We start from the raw sequence: 23,258 nt of genomic DNA, 5'->3' as shown, positions 1-23,258 counted from the left end.
TTCGGATCTATTTCAAATGGAGAAAAATGAAGCCTGAAATCGAGAATATCTTTCAAAATGCAGCAGAGTTGCATATGAGAGTACAAGAATCTCACCGAGCCCAGCTCAGTATATTCACATACAAACGCCTAAGTATTTCATCTAACATGTAAAATGATTGGCGCTTTCATGCGCTACGGACCGGCTTGACGCCGAAATAGATTGTGGTTGAATTTATTGTGAAAACGTTGAATAGAACAATGTGAAAAGCACTTTTGAATAATATATGGCGAAAATCATCATGGTAAAGAAGAAAAAAAAATCACATTTTCGAAAAGGAAAAATTAAGCACTTTTTAAAAACACCCATTAAAAAAAAACACCTTTAACAGCTTTTAAAAAAATAAAATCGAAAATGAGCGCCTTTAAGCACTTTTTAAAAATGCTATGCGCCATGCCAGTAGTACATATTCCCCCGAATTACAGGAGGAAGTAGTTTAATTGTGGTAAATTTTAAATATGAGTTGCCTCGAGCAAGAGCATTATGACAGATACTGAATACAGTTATTCTTTATTTTGATGGGGTGGCATGTTTTGCCTAATCCATCCAATAATGCAAAGTCATTCAGAAGATCAACAAATAATAAATATAAAAATTTTTATTTTATCTTTTGTGCAGGATTTCGTAGTATTGTTCAGTACTGATTAATTGCTGCTGGTTATTTACGCTATATTCTGTGATTTGGAACATCCTAAACATCATTGGTAATTTTTTTTTTAAGTATCACATTTTAAGGTAAAATAAATTATTATAAGACTTTTTAAATGGCTTACATATTTTTATTAACTTCAAAAAATGTAATGTAACAGAGGGGACATTTTGCAAATTTGACAAATAATTACAGGGAAATATCATGCCATTTAATTAAACATTGCACCTTAAAGTAGCATATTATTGCACAATTTTTTGTTTTGACATATAATTAATACATTTCTTATAATAAAATACCTGAGTGATTTCCCCTCTGTTACACTTAATTCTACTACTGGTTTCAGTTGGCATGGAATTCAAAACAGTATCATTACAGTTAACAAATAATATTATGATAAAATAAGTGTCACAAATAAAATATTAAAGAAAGTAAGAAAAAAACTAATTTAGACATAAAAAATGTTGACTTTAAATAAGATTATAAGCCTGAAACAGGAGTAATTAGTGAACAGTCCCTAAATAAAACCATCATGCGCTTGTCATTATTAAAAATCATTATTAAATAGAATTTATCATCGAATAGAATTCGTGATTAAATAGAACTATCATTATTTAATAGAATGAAAAGTAGTTAGAATCATTCCAAAAAGATTAAGTTTTGAATTGTATCTCCCAAATCAAAAATAAATAAATAAAAAATAACCCATCAAATTTAATGACTATTTTCACAACTTATTAAAATAAGATAATAATTATTAAAAGGATTAACTGTATCCTGAAAATAGAGTGCAATAAGACATTATCAACACCTATTTTTAAATAATGATATAAGAGTGCACCCCAGTCTTTTTTCTAAGAAACGAATAAAATAAAAATAAGACCTCAGTTCCATAATAACTAATTGGGTCCTTTAAACAACTTCAAGAATCATAGATCCTTTTAAATAAAAAATAATACTTATTTTACAATGGACAACAAACTTACAATACAGCAAAATAATAATTGATTCTGTTAAAGTACCGAATTTCTGACACTCCAAAATTTACATATATTTCCGTAAATGTTTCTCATAGTTGGATAAGTGTTGACAACTGCATAACGGTACCTATTATAGCAGATAGAGATAGGGTAGAAACACAATAACTGTCTGAATAACTCTACAATCAAATAAACAAATGGATAAACAAAGGAAAACAAAAACTTAACATTATTTTCTTTACAATTAACTTACAAATCGCAGCCACAACAGGTTACTCTCAGCAATGTTTTAACTTTTATACTAGACATATTTGTGCTTCAGCAAATGCATACTAGATTCTCTTATTAAAAAGGAAAGAAATTGTAACATGGAAGAGTACTTTAAAAAATTTGCTCAGTCGCCTACATGTGAAACACATAAGCAAGGGCCTGTAACTGACTTATGATGAAAAAAAGGCAAAAAACGACAAAAATTAAAGACTATTCTTTAAAAAAAGTGGGGTTGTTCAGAAAATTCGGTAATAATTAATTCTTCTGAGGAAAAGGGGAAGATAGAGAAGAGGTTTTCACGCTAACTCTTTTTTAGTTGAAACAATCTTTGGATTTCAATTTTTGAACAAAAGCATACTAGTTTTAACATTGATATATCAAGTTTTTTCCTACTTCTTTTCTAGTGAAAGAAATTTTGATTCTTTTGAAATTGCGTGTTTGTAAAAAGGGTATATTTTGAACAAGCAAAAAAAATAAATTCAGGAATATCAGGACAAAAAGTGAAAAATCAAAAGAAATAAAGACAGAATATTTCGTATAAGGCCAACTATGAACCCTGAAATAATTAGCCTCTTAATACCAAAAATAACTCATTTTTAAATAAAATTAAAAATCAAAGACGGTACCCAGTTTAAACCCTGAGGCAGATGTTCTACTAAGGTGATTGTTTTTATTTATTTCAAAAGTTTTTTTTTTTTTTTGCAATCTAAAAATCTAGATACTTAACTAATGATGCCTGGCCAAGACTGTACCCCAATGCCTTGATAGCAATGGCATTAACAATGGTTTATTTAACTGAGATATTTGGGGGGGGGGCTGGGTAAAACAGGACAACCCTTTACAGAAATGAGATTATTTTTTTCCTATTTTGTGTGTACATTACAATCAACATTTTTCAAAAATGCAGAATACATTTTGTGGACTTATACGACATTTTTATTACACAGATAAAAACCAATATTTATTACAAATAAATAATGCTGATAATTTTTACACATTTTACCATTCATTAACTCACACACATGCAGATAATTTCACAAGAAAATCCTAGTGAAAGTGCAAAAGATTATGTATTAGGTAAGCAAGAGTACACAACAGAAAAGTGGACAACCTTTTTTCTTTTCATAAGAGGGTCGCAGAAAATAAAATCTGGCTTTTAAAATCAGCAATTCCTTTTTTTTCTTCTTTTGCATAATAAAACATTGTTTTGAACATGTTTAGTTATAAAAAAAGATTTCTTCAAATAAATATGAAATGTTGAAATACTTAAATTTTTAAATTAACAGATTAATGCCTTGAACAATATTGAATTTCATATCGAAAAACAGTTATAAATTTTTTTATTCAAGTTGTAAGCTTTTTTTTTTCAATACATTTTTTGTTATAAGGGAGGGACACACATACAATGACCTTTCAAGGGCTGCACTCATATTTGCATGACATTCAACAAAACTCATAACTTTTTTTTTTACAATATTGACATTTTAGCAACGAAGAATATAATACATAAAAAAATATATAGTGCGGCTTCTAAGAGAACTCCTCCAGACACCACTTGTGGCGGGTACCATGGTTACGAGAAAAATACACTTCGAATAGGAGTGTGGGGTGAATAGTTTTGGCATAGGTCAGTGTGAGTGAACTAATTGACACCTTCGTTCCTCCATTTCATCCCCATTAGAGTTGTGCTCTCTCTTTTTACCATAGTAACAGACAGCCCCAGACCTTTAGCCTGAAGGAGTTCTTTTCAAAACCGCACTATACTGTATCTATTGATTCATCTTGAAAAAAAAATAATAAAAAATTAAAAATTAGTAAACATTAATAGGCAACAGTAAAGAACATGCTTAAATTTCAGTGCTCAATTTTAAAAAAAAATTTCTTTTTTGGCTGAAAGATTTATACGATGATAGTAATGCAAATTAGTATGACTAAATTTTGACACAAATGTAGTACTTTAAAACTTGTTTTTAAAAAACTCATAGCATTAATTTCATGTTGTGCCATGAAATAGAAAAAAATAAAGTAATTTAAAGTATGAATAATAATAATCAAAATAAATTTATTTACAAATCCAATAGACTAAAAAATAATTCACCAACAAGCAAGAGGGAAGGATAATATAAAAAAATCTTAAAATTATTTACGAATAAAGAAAGAGAAACGGACAGAACAGGAGAATTATAAGTTGCAAAAAAATTAATTATACATCTTGTTAAAGTTTCTATCACTGTTGTTTTGAAATTTACCGAAATCTAAAATGATTAAAACTGATAATTACAATTTAAATACCGTTTCATTATGCAAAATTTCTAAACATTAAAATTTTTTTCCGATTAAAATTTTCTAATTTTTAAATCGAAAATGTCATTGATACTTAAATGCTGTTTCATAATGCAAAATTCCTAAACATTTTAACTTTTTTTTCCTTAAAAAATTCAATGGATAAAAATAAAATGTTTGCACGTCAGAACTAAGTGTTGTCGGATATTTACATAAAATCACATTTGGATTAAAAAAATGTCTTTACTCATAAAAATATCCATAACAAGGGAATGAGTTCATTTTTTTGTAGTCCGAGATGAGGAAAACGATTCCTTTCGCTCTAGTAAGAAATCTTCTACTTCTTCACACAATGTCCTGAATTCTTTTATCCGCTGGGCAATATATCTTTTCTATAATTAACATACAACAAAAAAGACAGATGTATCAATCAAATGTCATTATAATCAAACAACAAAATCAAATAACATTGCATATTACAAAAGTAAAAAAAAAAATTAAACAGAATCAGGGTACCCTAGCAACAATTTGACCCAGTTGGGCTCAAAATTGGCTCACAGGGTGCATAGCCAAATTTTTCAACAAAAAATAAGCACTTTTCAAGCACTCAAGAAATATATTTTTTAAAGCACTTTAAAAAAATATAATTAGGCAGGGTTGAGTCGCGATAGATCAGGGGATAGAGCGTTCGCCTTCCAATGAGGTGAACCGGGGTTCGATCCCGCCAATGACGTGAAATATCCTTAGTGGTAGACGGACCATAGATTAGAGTCCCCTTGTCGTCAGGGTAACCGTGGGAGGTTCTCGTGGTTTTCTTCTCCATGTAACGCAAATGCGGGTTTATTCCATCAAAAGTCCTCCACGACAGCAAATTTCTCCCAATTCTTGATCCAGGAGTTCCTTTGTCTTCTGGATTGGGTTCAAAATTACAAGGCTACGGAGTTAAACATTAGTATTCACAAACCCAAAAATTGGGTCGGCTGTTCAACGACGGTTATAAAATAAAATTAGACAGGGTTGGTAAGTTTTTGACAATTGATGATTTTATTTGCTTGCCAGAGACGAAGATGATGGCGTGTCACCAACGATGAAATTAACAAGAGAAATAAAATTTTCTATCGCTATTAGAGAAAAAAAATTTACAATGTTTAGTTGGTCCCGGCAACCAGGATCAATTTTTACAACAGAAAAATTTTGGTAGCATAAACTATGAGTAGGGCAGCATTATATACGGTAGTGCCATCTATGTTCTGTGAATGAAAATACCTTCAAAAATATTGACAGGACAGGTGGGAAAGTCTCCCATTAGACAGAGAAACGCTTCTGTCCCAAAAGATTTTTTTGAAATTTGCTTGGGACGTATGTGTCCAGTTAGGCGCGAAAGGGTTAAGGGCTTTTAAAACACTAAAATAATTACTTTAAGCCATTTTTTAAAAAGATATGCATCCTGGCTCAGTGTAAGAGTATGCACCGAGTGACCGATATTGGAATGTTTATATTTTTAATATTTAGCCTAAAATGGCCTATATTAGCTGAAGAATGAATTTAAAATATTGGATAAATCTCATAATTCCGCATAGGGCCCATATTGTTTGTAAAGTATCTGTATAATATCGGGTGAATCATACAATATATCGGAAAAATAACAGCCTTTTGAACCCTTATTGAATCAAAATTCGTAAATATCCGTCCAATGAGAGCCTAAATTATTTTGCCGTTAGGATATATACTTAGAGAAGAGGAAAACGTAGAAGGAAAATTTTAAAAATTTTTTAGTTTAATGGAATCTGTAAAGTATAACCAATGAAAGTATAACTTGTAAATAACACGATTAAATAAAATTTGCTATTATTGAATTCCATGCCAACTGAAACCAGTAGTAGAATTCCAAGTGTAACAGAGGGAAAATCGCATTCTATCATAAAAAATTTATTAAATATATGTGAGGGGAAAAAATTTTGCAATAATATGCTACTTTAAGGTGCAATTTTTAATTGAATGGCATTACATTTACCTGTAACTATTTGTCAAATGTCTCCTCTGTTACATTGCGTTTTTTGAAGTTAATAAAAATGTGTAAGCCACTTAAGTCACAAAAGTCTTATAATAATTTATTTTACCTTGAAATGTGATAGTTAAAAAATAAATTACAAATAATGTGTAGAATGTTCCAAATCACTGAACATAGCGGAAATAACAGTGCATGTCAAAAATGTGGGATTTTCTTGTCCCCTCTGTTACGGACGCTTTTAATAACCAGGCAATTAAATTATGAGGCTTTTTTATTATTTTATGCAATTAAATTAAACATTGCACCTGAAAGTAACATATTATTGCACAATTTTTTGTTTTCACATATATTTAATACATTTTTTAGGATAAAATACCTGAGTGATTTCCCCTCTGTTACGCTTAGAATTCTATTTTATTACTATGAATATGGATTTGTAAAATAAATAAATATGGCTTCCAGTTCACAGATTACAGTACAAATCCTTCTCAATATCTTATTTTTATTACAATGGTTATTTTTATTTTATTTTCAAAATTAGAAAAACGCTACAATATTTAATTGAAATAATTCTTTGCTATAAGTGCAGCTAAAAGTTTTCACTTTTAGATATTTATAAATACTTCAAAATTACGAAACAAAAAGAATATTTTGTACCTTATTATTACAAAAACAACAGATATCAAACCTAGCTACAAACATTCACAGTTGTTTGCAACTTTTCTGTCTTTACTACCAATCAATGCCACACAATATTTTCTACCTAAGATCAGATACCGATAAAGTCAAATTTAATGAATTTTGTCATAAAAGAGTACAGTAGCACCTAATTATAAAGAAGTGTTAAATAAAACTTCATTAATCCTTGAAAGTAATGCATCACATAGTAACCCATACTCACTAAAATAACCTAGCACTTACTAATCTCTCAGATACTAGTTATAACCACAAATTCAGAACTAAAATTAGTATACTAATTTACCTATACTAATTTTAGTACACTAAAAGAAGAAAAAAAAGAGATACTTAAAATATTGTTCATGTAAGTATTTTAGCCCAATTACAATTAATCTCACAAGTAATTAAGATTCCATCACAGTAAACAAAAATCATTTGATCAAAAACCATTAACGTGTTCTTTCTTTCTTTTAAATTTTTTTTTTGCACACATACTTAGTTAAGCAAAAATTTTAAATACAGTTTTGGGATATAGTAGTAACTTCAATTTTAATCCCTCTATAAAAATATAATTTTAAACTAAGAAATGGAAATTCTAGAAATAAACATGCATTTTTTAACGAGAGAGGATAAGGAATTTTCTTTATTAGGATCATAATACTGATTTATTTATAGAAATGTCAATTACCTGGATTTTCTGAGGATTTTTCAGAACAATAACACCTTAGTTTTTATTTTATTTCATAAAACAGATAGATTATTTTATTCATGAAAAATTCAAATTACTTACTGTTTTGTTACTTTTTCTAGCAGCTTCAATGCTATAAACTTCTGCAACAGTCAATTGATTTTGTGGCTTTCTCAGTTTCGCAAACAAACAAATTTTTGAATGAGAAAAATGTTCAGACCTACAAGATTCAAATAAAATAATTTTAAAAAAAGGGGGTCCAGATTTGTTATGCCTCTGCATCTTTTTTTTAATACTTTTAATTTCACGCCAATATCCACAATAACTGCAAATGGTACTTATGGTATGTATTGTATTTATGCTCGTAGATAAATGTGACATAATGAACAGGTGAGTGGGAGCCATGTGCATGTGCTAAATCGTAATCAATGTTCAAGGTCCACGCTTATTTGGCTTTCGATTGCTACATATCTGCTTGGAAATTCACTACGATGATGTTTCTTATAATCTGCACAGATTAATTAAGAATTAATTTTAATCTTAATTTAATCTATTTGAAGTGAAGCATGCCTGAGTGAGAAATCTAAATTATTGTTTAGAGGTGTTTTACTTTGAATGGAAAGCGTGTTAAGAAAATTTGTTTTTATGGGAAAAGACTTAGTTTGAACTATAGAGTAAATTTTTTAATTTTGTGCATTTGCTAAAACAAAGATTAAAGATTGCTATAATTTCAAAGTATTTTGAAGAAAAGAAACCCTTTTTATAAGTGAGTAACTTCATGTGCTTATAATGTTATCTTTTTTTTAATGCTTGTTTAGCATTGTTAAATAGTTATGTGCTATATTTTTCAGGGTTGCCAATCAAATCTGGAGAGAAAAAAAAATTCCATGTTTTCCCTGTACATATTATTTGCACTATATTAGGAGGAAAAACACAATCACTCTGCTCTTTTAACAGGGTGCGTATCCAAAGCTTTCAACAAAAAATAAGCACCTTTTATGTACTTTTAAGCACTCAAAAAAGATTTTTAAGCACTATGTACATCAACAAAATCCAAAATAATTTCACAAAAACTTCACACGATCATTATGAAATAACTAGTTTCTGACAAAGAACTCTTTTCTTGATTATATTAGCCATTATAAAACGATCAAGAGATTTTTCAGTTCGATATCAGATCGTGGAAAATGAAGTCTGAAATTGATAATATCTTGCAAAATGCTTCAGAGTTGCACATGAGAGTGCGAAAATTTCACCGAGCTAAGCTCAGTAGACGCAAAAGCGGACCAAGTATTTTATCAAATATGTAAAATGGCTGGTGCTTTCACAAGCTATGGACTGAGGGTATGCCGAAATGGATTAGGGTTGAATGAATTGTGAAAACGTTGAATAGAACAATGTGAAAAGCACGATTTTGCACAATACGTGGCACATATCGACAAGGTAAAGAAAAAATCTCATTTTCGAAAAGGGAAAATTAAACAGTTTATAAAAACTAAAAACACCAAATGAAAAAAGCACCTTTTAAATACCGAAAGTTGAAAAAAAGCGCCTTTCAGCGCTTTTTTTAAAAAAATGCTATGCACCATGTTAAAACAAATAATGCTATAGTATATGAATTAGTTTAATACAGCTGAAATATCCTTAAATATGCCATAGGTTGCACTTTGAGTGGTCACCATTTTTTAAAAGAAGAAAATAAGAAACAAAATTTCCTGTATTTTCCCAGTTTCTAAAGAAAAACACAAAATTCCCTGTATTTTCCAGGTTTTCCCTGTGGAGTGGCAGCCCTGTTTTTACATAAATTGCAGCAGAGATATAACAAAACATATTTAACATTGTAAAACAGTAATTTGGTATTATCTCAATATGCAATTCACCTCTGTAGAAGACATTTATTTTTAGAGTTTTAGTTTTGCTCTTTTAGTGCCACTGCTCGGTATACATTGGCTCAGTATATTCTACAGTGATGTACCACTGCCTGGTATATCCTACAGTGATCTTTTTTTTAAGGTTAACTGCCATTGCTCAGGATAACTTACACTGTTGCTTTAAAATTTGACAGTAACACAAGAGAATTTCAAATTTCATAGGGTAGCAATATTTGATTCCGTTTTTAGCACCTGGTACAAACAATTGTTAAAGATCTGCAATTATTTATGAAATGCCTTGTGTTAAAAAATGACCGTAATACAAGTTAGCTTCAAATTCAATAGGGTAGCAATACTTGATTTTGCCTTTTCATAAGACGAAAGCGGCACCAATAAAAATGAGCTAAAAGTGGATGATGGGAGAAAAAAAATTGCAAAACATTGGGTACAGAGGGAGAACAAATTATTGTTCTGAAACAAAATTACCACTGTGAAACATAAAATCAGTGAGAAACATTAACACTATAAAAAAATGGCCTTAAAGCCTTAACTCAACCAAAATTTGCAACTTCAATTTTGCATGCATCAAACCAAATATGCAGCATAGAAAGAAACGATGCATAAAATCAAACAATTTAAGAGAAAATATAATAAGCTCAACTTGTTCAGTACATCAACTTGTATGGTAAAATTAACTCAGTGTTCTCCCTAAGCGTTTTTAGAAGAGGGGTCTTTCCTGGCTGCCCTTTGATCCATGTCAATGCACTCTCGTTGTGCCCTTTGTCACAATAAGTCGCCATCTCTTAAAAACATTTTATTCATATTCCATTTATTTTAAAATTAATTCACTGTTAAAATAATAATTACCCACTGGTAAAATTATCTGTGTTTATAGATTTAACTCTGATTACTATAACAAATATTTGTGGCGTTAGGATTATTCTCAACTTGTTAAATATTTATAAGTATCTCTTTTTTCAAGGGGATAGGGATATTGATAAATTTTTTTAATGGTTCTAATTTTTAAAATAATTTTTTATCTAACTTATTTTCTGAATCAAACTTTAAATGTTCATTGTTTCACAGTTTCAGTTTAAATCATATAAAATTCTTTCAACTTATTTATCGATTAAAACATTTTTTTAAAAATGATTTATGCCTAGAGATTGTTTATTAGTATGCCTTTAATTATTTTATAAACTACAAATTGTTCTCTTATTCTAATAATGAGAGAGAATTATTTTTCAAAATATACACATAAAATAGTATACAAGGGTAATTTAAAAATAATTTAGAATCAAATTCAGTTACATTACATATTTTAATTTATTTTTAACACTGCTCTTTTTTATGCCCAGGGAGAACTCAGTTAACTCTTATGAAATAAGGCCAAATTAGTTTATGATATTGAGATATTAAATTATAAAAATAATATTGAAAAAGTTCTTATTAAACCAATAGCAACATTTAAGAAAAATTGTTCAACATAATTGTTTTTTAACGAATCAACAACATAGAAGTAAAGAAAAATCCAAGCAAAATATATAGGCACAATCATAAAAATTAAAACATATACACATGAAGTTAAAAATAATGATAAAAAAGTTTGTGAAATAGAGACTTTTAATTTATAATTTATTGAAGTAGAATAAATTAGTTATTTGAATCTTTTCTTCCTATTTTCCTTCTTAAGTTTTGTTTCATTTTTTTTCAATTTTACTAAAAAATTTATTTGTTAAAAGAAACAAAAAATTTTTATTGTGTGCCCTAGTTTTCAATTTACTTGCATATATTGTACAACAGCATTTTACTCTCAACTGCCCATTTATGACTGGGAGGATATGGAGAATTTTTTTGACAAATTGCATGATTGTGGCAAAGCGCACAGACCACCAGATTATTTTCCAGACTAGTTACCCATTTATATGTAGTTGAGTGCGGGCCCCTTACTAGGAATCGAACCCAACACAATAACATTCCTTAACCACTGTGCCATATCAGTTTAAAGAAAACGGTTAAAATTATAGTTGATTTTATACACATCAAATGTGCCGAAGAATGCAAACCAATATATTTTTTCACGAACTCAGAATGAGAATTTTAATGCAACTTTCCAAACCAGCTATCAACAACACAGAATTATATACAGTTAGTGTTATCAAATTCAAATTTGCACAATTCATCGTCATCAAAGTTGGTCAAACAGCCCAATGCCTTCTTCTGAAGATTTCTCCATATCGACATCAGATTTATATTTGATCTCCAATTCTTTTCATTCCCTGCAAGAAAATCAGACCCCCACCCCGAGTCAGCCCATCTCAACCGCAGCATTCCCCGCTTTCTTGTTCCATTGGGTCAAAAAAGCAATATCCTTCTTACCGTATTGTATTGTCATTTTTATTCTTACTTTATTGTTTTTAGAATTGTTTCTGGAGTAGAAAAACAAAACAGCAAAATTACATAAGTCTTGGTAGTTAAGGGGAAAAAACTTATTTGAAATAGAGAATTGTGGAAATCGTCAAGAGTTCTCCCAAGGAATAAAAAAGGTACTTCCTCACAGAAAAGGGCAGTTTGAGTTTCGAAAGGGCGTTAAAATTTATCGAAAAATTACCCTCTTACACTATTTTATGTGTATATTTCACTAAGTAATTTTCACTTATTATCAAATAATAGAAAAATTTGAGGCTTTCTAAAAATAGTTAAGGCAAGCTAAAAGACAATCGATGGATAAATTTTTCTCAAATAAAGTAACCTGAAAAAAGATTAATTGATAAACTTAAAAGCTTTTTTTCTTCATATTTTAAATTCAAAACAATAAGATAATAAATATTTCAAGGTGCATTTTTAAATATTAGGTATTTAGAAAGATTATAGCAAAATTTAAAATCACTAAAAAATTCATTAATATACCCCTTGCAAAAAAGGAAACTAATAAAAATCTAAACAGTTTAACCTAACAAAGGAAATATCTGTAATATATATGTTTATTCTGAAATATTAATTTAATTAATTTATCTAGTGTGTAATTATTATCAAAATAGTGCATTAAATTGTTTTTCAATGGAGTATGTAAACTAAAAATAATAAGTACACATACTTAATCTTTTTAATGATTTATATTTATACAGAAAATAAGACATTCTATTTAAAAATGAATTATAATAGAATTAGATAGAAATATTATAGAATAGAAATAGATTTTAACATAAAAGCAAAATAAGAAAAGAGCTATTCTTTATAAATATGAAAGCAAACTTTTTGTACTACTTTAAATTTTATGTGCTTAAGTTTAAGCTAGTACTTATTGCTAAAAAATTGTACTGGTCATTTTGAGACTAATAATTTCCATTCTTTTCAGTGTCTTGAAACAAAATGTACTTTTTCCTAAAGAAATTCCAACTATGGCTAACAATCTGATCTAATAATACAATATCTTGACCAAAAAAAAAAATTAATCCTAATTATTGAAAGAAGAAAATTCTCATGGGAATATCTTTGTGGCTGAATATCATGTGAATCTTAACTATATAACTGCACAACATAAGAAAAATCTTGTTAAAATGAAGGAATGAAATTAAAAATTAAAGTTAAATAATTATCTAACTAAATAAATTGGATGTGGACTTTTCATCAAAACAAGTGGTTAAGAGAAAAATATTGTCCTGAAAAAATAAAATAAAAAGGCAGGGTTTTTAAGGAATGGCAGCTTATTTTCCCAAAAAGGGTAAGGAGGGTGCATTTACAGAGAAGAGATCAAAGGGAGGGCAAGACGAGCCCTCCTCCTTTTGAAAAAACTTAGTGTCTATGGTAAGAACTCCCCCCTCCACAAAGTCTGTTTCTTTTCACTCTAGGGCTAACATAGTAGACTGAAGAAAAAGATTCCCATTCTCTCGCCGACCCGAGCCGAACCCTGTCCTAAACAATGACCCCCCCCCCACTTGAAATAGTTATACCTTGTTATCATAGTAATGCCACGGGTCCAGACGAATGGCATGGGGAGTTCTTACTTTAGACAAACTATATGATTGGAGAAAAAAGTATAAGTGTGTTATTATGAATAATAATTATTACTGTGATAAAATAACTTAAATATTACCATGGTTCATCGGTAGCCTCCCATCCATCTAATTCTTTAAAACACACATAGCACTGCACTAAATCTGGTTCATTTTCTGTTGGACAATGGAAAAATCCCGCTTCTGCCATCTATAATAAAATTGAATGATTTAATACTATGATTCATTCTAGGCGGGGTTTGCAAGTTTTTGACACCTGACGGTTTTTACCATCATGTCAAAAACCCATAGTTTTGGTAAAACTGTATTTTTACTTGAGTTTAACTGCTTATAATTTAAAATTAATTCATTTTTGGGCAATAAAATTAGAAAAAAAGTTGTTAAAAGACATTTAAGAATAGATTCTTGCATTTTCCCAACATGATTATATCAAAACATACTATTTGAAGTAAAATATTAGGATACACTGGGACATGAAAAATGCGCAAAATTAGTCACTTGCTATCGTATGCTTCGGCAAAGTGACCCCGACTACTGAGCATGTAATTTTGTTTGTAATTAAGTTTTCTTTAATACGCTTTTTCAACTGAATAAAAGTTTTTAACTTGACAAAATATCAGTAATTCTTGACTTAGAGTTTGTTAGTAGTTACAAGTTTTGAAAGTTTTGTTTAGCTTATTTCTAATATTTAAGAAATGCCAAATTTTAAATTCTTCTTTTTAATTCTTGAATTTATTAATAGTTCCAAGTTTTTTTGTTTACTTCTAACAATTAAGAAGTGCAAAATTTTGAATCCTTTGCAAATCAAGCTATAATGATAAAAGTAAGTATCACTATTTTCAATAAGTATATTACAATATTTCTGTATGAATGTATATCCTTCTATAAGAATACATGTATATAGTTGCAAAATCAATAGCAATCATTTACAACATTCATTTATAAAGGCAATTATGTGAAAATAATATATTGTCCGCTATATGCCATAAATTAAAGAAAACAGTAGGTTTTTGACGGTTTTTACCGGTAAAAACACGGTTTTTACCACTGTCATGTCAAAAACCAGTTTTTGACTGCAAAAACACAACCCTGGTTTGTAGGTTGTACTGCCCCGTATGCCTTTTTCACAAGAACTCCATACCATTGCCCTTTACTCTCTGTTATCTGCTCTGATATAATGAAATGCGCCTTGAGGTGTCCCCTCCAGAAAGAAAGATCACACTAATTAGTCTCAAGAACAATTTTTTTCTTGGTCCGTTTCCCCCCTACTTAGTTATGCTTTTTTATGAATTCAGTTTGTCCTCCATTTTCCAGGACTTTTACAATAGACAGAGTAAGTGATTAGGTCAGTCGCTATCCCTTCTCTACAAGCCTCCCAAATGCTGTCTTGAGAGCCAAAATGGCCCAGGGGATAGAGCATTCGCCTTCCAGTGAGGTCAATCGGATTCAAAAAATAATCACCTGCTATTTATAATAAATAATTGTATGCTTAGACTAATAAACAATCCTTAAAACCTTGCTTAATGTGATTCAACATGAAGCAAAACTTGCAAATGATACCCGACTTCTTAAGAATTAGAATTTGTTTTGCTGAAAAATATTTTTTCGTTAATAAATGCCAAAAATATAAATATAACTGACAATAAAAAAAAACTTTTGATCGTAATAATAGTGTATTATATGAAATTATAAAACAATTTGTCATAACAAATCAAGGATAACAAAATTGAGTAACTAAAATGGATTTTTAAAAAAATCTAGCAAGTCAATACTCTTAAGGAAGAAGTTTCGAAGATATTTCTGTATCGTGATCTGTCGGGCCAACTACAGTCACTAAGGTGCCAAATAAATTTTAAAATTAAAAAAAAAAAACCTTTCTAGTAGGCTCCTTTCTGTGATTATATTTTTTTAATTTCTCCCGGGCTGCTGCCCAGAAGAGTTACCAAGACTTAGCCATTATACTACCACAGATCACGATGCAGAAATATTTCCGTTTCAAGTTCCTTATTTCAGACATCTATACACAATACAATAAAATATTATATTGTACAATTAAAGATGTCTAAGAAAAAAGTAAAAGCTGACATCCTTTCCTCCAGAAGTTTCAAAATTGAAACTTTCCCTAATGATTTCTAGTTGAATAGACTTTCACCAACACCTCATTAAAACAATTTTCTTATACATAACAAGCCTGATAACCCTTTAAATGATATTTTTAACTACTGCCAAAATTTTAAAAAAAAGTCAAAAATTTTTAATCAAGTCCATCGCTTTAGGGGACACTTCTTTATAAAACACTTTATTTTCACGTTAATTCCTAAGCTTTACAAAGCACACATACGTAAGCAGCTGTGTATTCTTACAGTAAATTAAGTATCAAAAAAGGCGGGTAGACTTATCATTTTGAGACACTGTAAACAAACCAGATAAATTTTCATAGAAAATCGTGGAAAAATATTTTAAAAGCAAAGATTTGCAATAACTAACTGATGTACATTCTTTAAATAAAATACTTTTGAATAACATAGCAAAATATGTCTTAAACAAACCTTCGAAGCAGAACACACAGAGTTGTCATCAAATGGCCAATTTTGAAAGGAATTTAATCGCATAGCTTCAGTGTACATAGAATCATATTTCTCCTTGCCTATTGTAGTAAAGCTATTTTCGCCCATTTTTATTAACTTATTATATAATATTTTGGTTAAAACAACAAAAAATATTTAACGTTCAAAAACTTGACATAACAATTTCCGCCAAATTTGTTAACTTAAAATAAATACAATCTTATTGGATAAGAGATGATGATCACAGGCGTGCATACTTAAAGTTTAACGTTGTATACTTATAGCTCGCTTATCAAAACTTTTAGGATGATGCCACTGCAACCAAAATAGTTCTTCCGATATACTTTCTAGTCGCGGCGCTAGTAATGGATGGGGTACTGTATTCATGGGAAGTAAAGGCAAACTTTTTACTGTCTTTCCCAGAAAGCATGTAACCCTACGGCAACCATATGTCGGATGTTTTTTAACTGTCCCGAAAATGTTTGCACTAAAATCGTCTTATCAATGAAACAAAAATATTACAATTTCAAACCTTTCATCGTAAAAGGATAAAAAAAGAATTTCAAATCTTTTTTATAAAATATTGACACTTAGGTTGAAAAAAAGCGAATAGTAAACCTGGTTTTAGTATTTTTTATCATAGCTGGTATGATAAGGTGAACAGAAATACAAAGGGAAAAGCTTCTTTAAAAGAAACGAAATAATGCAAATACAAATCTTTTCCCCAAAAATAATAATAAATAATAAAAAAAATCTTATGCAGAAAACCTCATTCAAGAGAAAGCAAATAAACGAACATAATACCTATTTTTTTTTTATTGTTTTCTATTGTCGTGCAAAACAACTCTACAAAAACCTTCTTTAAAGGTTTTCACGTAATCAGCGATTGGATTTAACACGTAAGGAATGTATTTTTTCTCGGTTGAGCTTTTTATGCTGGATACAACTCAAAATGCGAATTTATGAAAATGGACTCAGATAAAAACAAAAAAAAGCGTGCTTTAGAAAATCCATTTGATTCTATTTTTCAAACTCGTATGAAAATTGATTTTTCTAAAGAATAAATTAATGAATAAAAATAAATTCGTAAGGTAATATCGTCCGTTTTCCTAAATCACCTAGCACACTTTAAATTTTTTTTTTTTAAACTTCGTATGTCAACAATTGTTTTTACAAGGCTGTTACGGATCCAATAGATTGATAATATTGGTATTAAGTTTTTCGCTGAGTGGCTGAGTCCATTTTCTTTAACACGCGTTTCGGGTTGTGTTTATTTTTTTGAACACGCATTTATTGCTGCGTCCATTTCCTTAAACAAGAATTTTAGCTCTGTCTATTTTCCTTATCATGCATTTTGAGCTATTGCTCGAATAAAAAGCTCGCCGTCGCTTTTCTAGTTCGTTGGTGCCAATGCTGCATATTGCTTGGCATGATTTTGTCGCCTACCGACTTAAAAGTTTCAGTTAATTAGTTTTTAATAACTTAGTTAGTTAGCAGTTACCGGTTATCTTTACTTATTCTGTCATAGTTAAACAAAAGTTTTTAATTTAAAATGACTGCCCTCATTGATTATTTTGTAGCTTTAAACAGGCAAAAAGGAGCCTTAAAAGGGAGAAGCTTATCAATCTTGAAAGATTGATAACATAAATGAATATTGAAAGTGGTTGAAATATGGAGTAAAAAATTTATGACTTGCTGGAAGTTGCAACTTTTCTTTATCGAAAAAGACATGGAAGAAAGACAAGAGAATTTGCAGATAGGTTTTAGATTTTTTTTCTCTTTGGCTTAATAAATGCGTGAAACATGAAAACAAAATGAATTTTTACATTATAAATGATAGTAATACAAGGGCGGCGCCAGTAGGGGGTCAGGGGGGGCTGGAGCACCCCCGTCGGGCATGGTCAGCCCCCCCAATCGGGAAAAATTTAAAGTCTCGTCGGGAAAATAGTCTGGTCACATTTTTTTTTTTTCTAAAAAATTTCAAAAATTCATTTACAAATGCCTAATAAAAATTTTTGTAGTTGACTTTTTATTTATTTATTTTTAAGAATTAGTAACAAAATTTAGTAAAATATATTGTAAATTCTATGTAATTGTAGTTTCACTGCACTACTCCTAACTTTGCTCATACATTGTTAAACTAGAGTCCGGATGCGATTAGACATGGTTGAAATTGAAGACTTTTCGAAGACCCATAGAAATCCTTTCCCCTCAAACACATCTTGATTTTCTTGGAAACTTATCTTTNATTTTTTCTAGTTGTGCATAAATTTTTTATTGTTTGAGTTGCATTGTTTGAGTAGAATATTTAATTGAGAACACTGTAGAATCTTATGATGGATGTGCATATATTGTTTATTTATTCAGATATCACTTTTATATTTTTTCTTTGTTAATATTTGAATCATGATAAATTTTTTATCAGAACAAATATGTCTATGTCATATTAATTATTTTTCGTATATTAAAAATTATTGCTTATTTTCAAAATTATCTTAGCCCCCCTGTCGGGCTAAGTCTAGCGCCACTCTTTAGTATTCGACTGATAAGGCTTCCTGACGAACCTTTAACTTTAAGCATTGCGCTTTTATTATACTACAAAATTTTTAATTCCCAATTTTTGATCTTAATTATAAACTGAAAGAAATAAGTATTACAATTTTGTGAGTATTAATCTTTTTTAATTAATTATTGCTTTTTATTAGTAAACACTTTTTTTTTTAATATATATTAATAGTATTTTTATTTTAATAAAGGGGACGCACAAATATTTTTAGTCATTTTCATTGATTAGCTGTACAAATAAAACATCAACTATGTGTTATCAAAGTTGTTTCATTCCAGAGATGAGCATCATTTGAGAAAATTCCAGTTTTGGCTAAATTTAGTCAAATTTTATTTTAAATGATTATTCAAATGCGACTTTAGTCCTCATTCCTTATGCATATTATAGCCTAATGATTGATGAATAAATTCATCAGTCTTGACAAACTTTTTTGCTTTTGAATAACATTAACTAATTGCAAATATTACGCTTCCATGTGAAATAAGACTACAAGAAATCATAATGCTCAGTAACAAAATACGATTACAGCACGATTAATTTTAATCCTAATTTCAAATTAGCTTTATTACTTTGTAAGCAATTTAAAAATTTTTTTTGATCATAAATTGTAAAACTAAATGGATTCTGTTATTTAGCTTACTAATAAAAAAAACAATTCAAAGATTGTATGAATAGTTCGCAAAAAAATAAATAAAACAACCTGAATAACTTTTCATCTGAAGATTGGATTACCTCGCACCACAGCTGTCATTATCTCATTAATTAAAGTCGTTTATTTAAAATTCGACTTCTCAAGAACTATTCGACCAATTTTGCTCAAATTACATATTTTGCTATATAAAATTGCCTTCTTTAAAATAATGTAAAAATTTCTTTTATTCATATATTTCATATTTTAAATGTTTTCAACTGTTATGAAATAAAATGAGTTAGTTATTAAAATTTTTTGCATTGGATTAATTTGGGTTATTCGCTTAGAAATACAGCATACTCGAGATATGGCAAACTACGCAGAAAGTAAAAATAACTTTAAAAGGTACATACTTTCGACTGCTGACCAGGCCAAACTATTGGGGCCGTATTTTCCAGATTACGGCTCCCCTTATATTTTGAAGGGTCAGAAATTTAAATCCTCATAAAAATCAGGGACCGATCAAGACAAATTCAGGCCCAAGGCCCACCAAATTTTATGGGCCCCTTGCAAAATACTTTGAAATTAAATTACTGAAGAGTAGTTCTAATAATGAAAAAGAATCTATTAAACTGAATGATTAAAGAGAAACATTCTAAAAAAGTTTGAAAGCAGACAATTGAAGATTATTTTTCTAAGATAAAGTATACGTATCTATATAATGAAGTATCTATAACCCCACTAAAAATAATCTTAAGATTTTCTTAAGAAAATGCCATTTTTTTAAGAAATTCTTCAGAAATCTGAAGAATTTCTTAAGATTTAACTCCAAAATACCTCAAGAATTTTTTCAGACATTTTGAATATCTTCAAGGTGAATTAAGTTTGTCTTCAAGAATTCTTAAGAAAATCTTAAGACATATTCCTGAGTTAGAATTACCTTAAAGCATCTTAAGATTCTTTAAAATATCTGCAAAATATAAAACAACAAAACAATGTTATGCCAAAATAAAAATAGTTTGGTGACCACAAACATTTGAAATCAGTGATTTTTGCTAAAAGTCACTGATTAACTGAATTATTTTTTTATTTAGTACTTGAACCAACACACAGCCCACCTGTCATAAGACTTTTTACTAATTTTTGAGGCCCCTCAGAAATTGTGGGCCTAGGCTATAATTAGGCCCTGCTAAAAATTGTATATTTAATCAGAAAAAGTACATATTCGTGTCTGGTTTCGTAATCGTCAGAGCTAATTGGCATAGTTAAAGATCGCTGCTTTAAATCCCAAAAAAGAAAAAAAAAAGAGTTCAATTAAGTGAAGATGCGATCATTAGATTGAAAGTTATTCGAGGTGTTCCATTTTATTTAATTATTTTGTGCACTGTAGAACATAAGGATATATAAGGATTATAGAAACATAAGGACGCCATTTGCAAATCATGCTTATTCAAGAAAATCGTGTAATTTAAATACTTGTCAGAATGAAATGAGCTTTAATAATAAAAATACAATAAATATAGAGCCTGACTAAGCCAGCGGAATATGGGACAGTTGTCCCGGTCCCCCACATCAGAGGGGGCTCCCCATATCGAACAGAAAGTTTATTTTACTTCTCCTTCTTTAATGAATTTTTTTTTAAACAAAATATCAGTACAGTGTAAAATCCGTTTTTCGTTAGCATCTTCATAAATCTATCGTATGAACACAAAAAATCTATATTTCGTAAATCCATGCTTTCTAGAGCGAAATTCAGCTAAATTTTCTCAACTACAAGGGGGAAATTTGGCTAAACAAAAGTACGGGCTCCTGATTGGGTTAATTAAGTCATCGTAATTGCACAAATTTAGCTGAATTTCGACCTAATGTCAGCAAGGATATGAATTTTTTGCAGCGCGAGGACAAAGTTGACGATCCAATATCCCATTGTTGATCGTTTTATACTTTTTTAATTCAGTTAATTTAAAGAAAATAATAACTTTGTTAAGATAACATTACTTTACATTTTTTTAATTATATATTTTGGCTCTTCAGATGAGCTATATCCCTTTAATGATGAACATCAAATTGTCAAAAAATCAATAAAATGGACGGAATATTTCGCTTGACCATTGAAGCAATTTTTGGTTCTAGTTAATTTTCTTGTTATACATCTATAATGGGGTGAAAAATTTAAATACCTCTATAAAGTTCGGTTCCTCATTACTGAAGTGAAGTAGAGGGGGCCCTGAATATATATATATATCAAAATGCTTTTAAAATACCATTTAACTTTTACTAAGTTTTTCAATTTTATCAAAAATAAATAACGTGAATTTTATAAAACCTTACGATTGTGCTTCAGAATAGCTATCTTTTCCAGCCCCTCCAAATTTTTTTTCTTCTTTCCCTTACCAAAGAGACTCGAACTGATGTATAAAAGCAATTATCCTTACAACATTTCATAAATTTATAATAACTTATGTAAATTTGGTTTTAGTACAAAAATTTCAATGACGTTAAAACAGCCTTAAAAAATAAATAATGTCTGATAAAAAGTTCAACAATCAGACATTAAAAATCATAAATAATGTACAAATCGAAAGTTTTATTTTTAAAAGATATTAAAAAGGAAACAATCTGTTTTCTTTGCCCAGAAAGCAACCCCAAATATTCTCCTCTTGGTCGCTTAGAAACGGAGAAATACTATGTTTTACCGTCCATTCAGTTTGTTTTAGATTTTCACCTTCTATGGCGAGATAATTTGGAATTTTCAAACTTTCACCATACATAGAAATCTTTATTGCGACCAAATTTTTATCTACTACCCCGATTTCAAATATGTAAAATATATACATATATATGTTTATTCAGAGAAAGTACGTTCTTTAGTCTGATTTCGTACCTTAATTAATAGTTAGCACTAATAATTTAGCACATTTGAGATCACCATCATCCCAAGGAACCTTTAAGATTGACACTTAGTTTGTGAAAATCCGATCATTAGAACGAAAGTTATTCAGGGTGATCTTTTTTTTTTTTTTGCCGACTTAACATATTAAGGGCAAAGCCCTCCTCTATCGTTAATTCTTCCCCTTCCCAAAAAGTTAGAAAGCTTGAATTAATTTGTAGCATTTCTTTTTGCGATAAATAAAAACGCAAAAATAGTTTCATTTCAATATTAAAGTTAATAATAAATTGGGAAATTAGAGGGTAATCAGCCGTAAAGCTAAAAATATTTTACATCAAATAATATAATGAATTTTATTTATTTAATTTTATAACCGTTGTTGAATGCCTACCAATTCTCAACTACGTAGCCTTGAAATTTTGGAACCAATCCAGAACTGCCGACCCACTTTTGGGTTTATGACTAGTAATACAAAAAATTTGACTTGAAAGAAAGAAAAAAAAAGGATGCATTTGCGTGATAAATTTTTTTTTAGATATTTTACTCGTTCACGTAGCACATATCGTTTAATTTCACAACTATCAAATAAATTTGGTAACACAATTATAAATTTAGCAACACAAATTAGAAATTTTTTTTTTATTGCTTTCAATTTTCAAGTATAAAATGATTTCAAAATTTTTTTATTTTTTTTTACGATAACAGAAACGTATTATTAAATGTAAAAAGAAAAAAAAAAAGGCCCTGTTTGCTTGTTTAATTTTGAACTATAGTTTCTAGTTCCATGGCTTTTATTCTTTCTGTTTAACGAATACTGGACAACTTTAGTACAAAAATTAAAATTTCTTTTGCATTTTTACATCCATTCTTGCAATAAGAATAGCTCAGTTCATAATTTTAATACTTCGGATGACATTGGGCTCTATTATTTCTGAATACAGACTTCGTCAAAAGGCCTGCTTGAAGTATTTAAAAAAAAATCACACACTCAAACGAAAAAAGGAATTTTTTTGTTGTCTTAACACATATCTAGTTATCTTAACATACCATTTATTTCATTACTATTATTCCGGAGAACCTTTCTTTCAAAAACTGCACTACCATTTTGAGTTACACACT

The 23,258-nt window shown here is 29.4% G+C and overlaps 1 protein-coding gene across 1 annotated transcript; it reads right to left on the bottom strand.

The window, feature by feature from the left end:
* Positions 1-2,851: 2,851 nt before the first annotated feature.
* Positions 2,852-16,330, bottom strand: LOC107440337 (baculoviral IAP repeat-containing protein 5). Its single transcript, XM_016053245.3, has 4 exons — positions 16,035-16,330; positions 13,566-13,675; positions 7,701-7,818; positions 2,852-4,613 (listed from the first exon to the last, which is right to left on the bottom strand). Exons 1-4 carry the CDS (start codon positions 16,158-16,160, stop codon positions 4,500-4,502), a joined length of 468 nt encoding a protein of 155 aa, XP_015908731.1. The 5' UTR covers positions 16,161-16,330; the 3' UTR covers positions 2,852-4,499.
* Positions 16,331-23,258: the final 6,928 nt, after the last annotated feature.

This window comes from Parasteatoda tepidariorum, chromosome 2 (assembly GCF_043381705.1).
Source record: "Parasteatoda tepidariorum isolate YZ-2023 chromosome 2, CAS_Ptep_4.0, whole genome shotgun sequence".
Taxonomy (NCBI): domain Eukaryota; kingdom Metazoa; phylum Arthropoda; class Arachnida; order Araneae; family Theridiidae; genus Parasteatoda; species Parasteatoda tepidariorum.
Note: the sequence above shows the minus strand (reverse complement) of the source record. Positions and strands in the feature narration are given on the sequence as shown.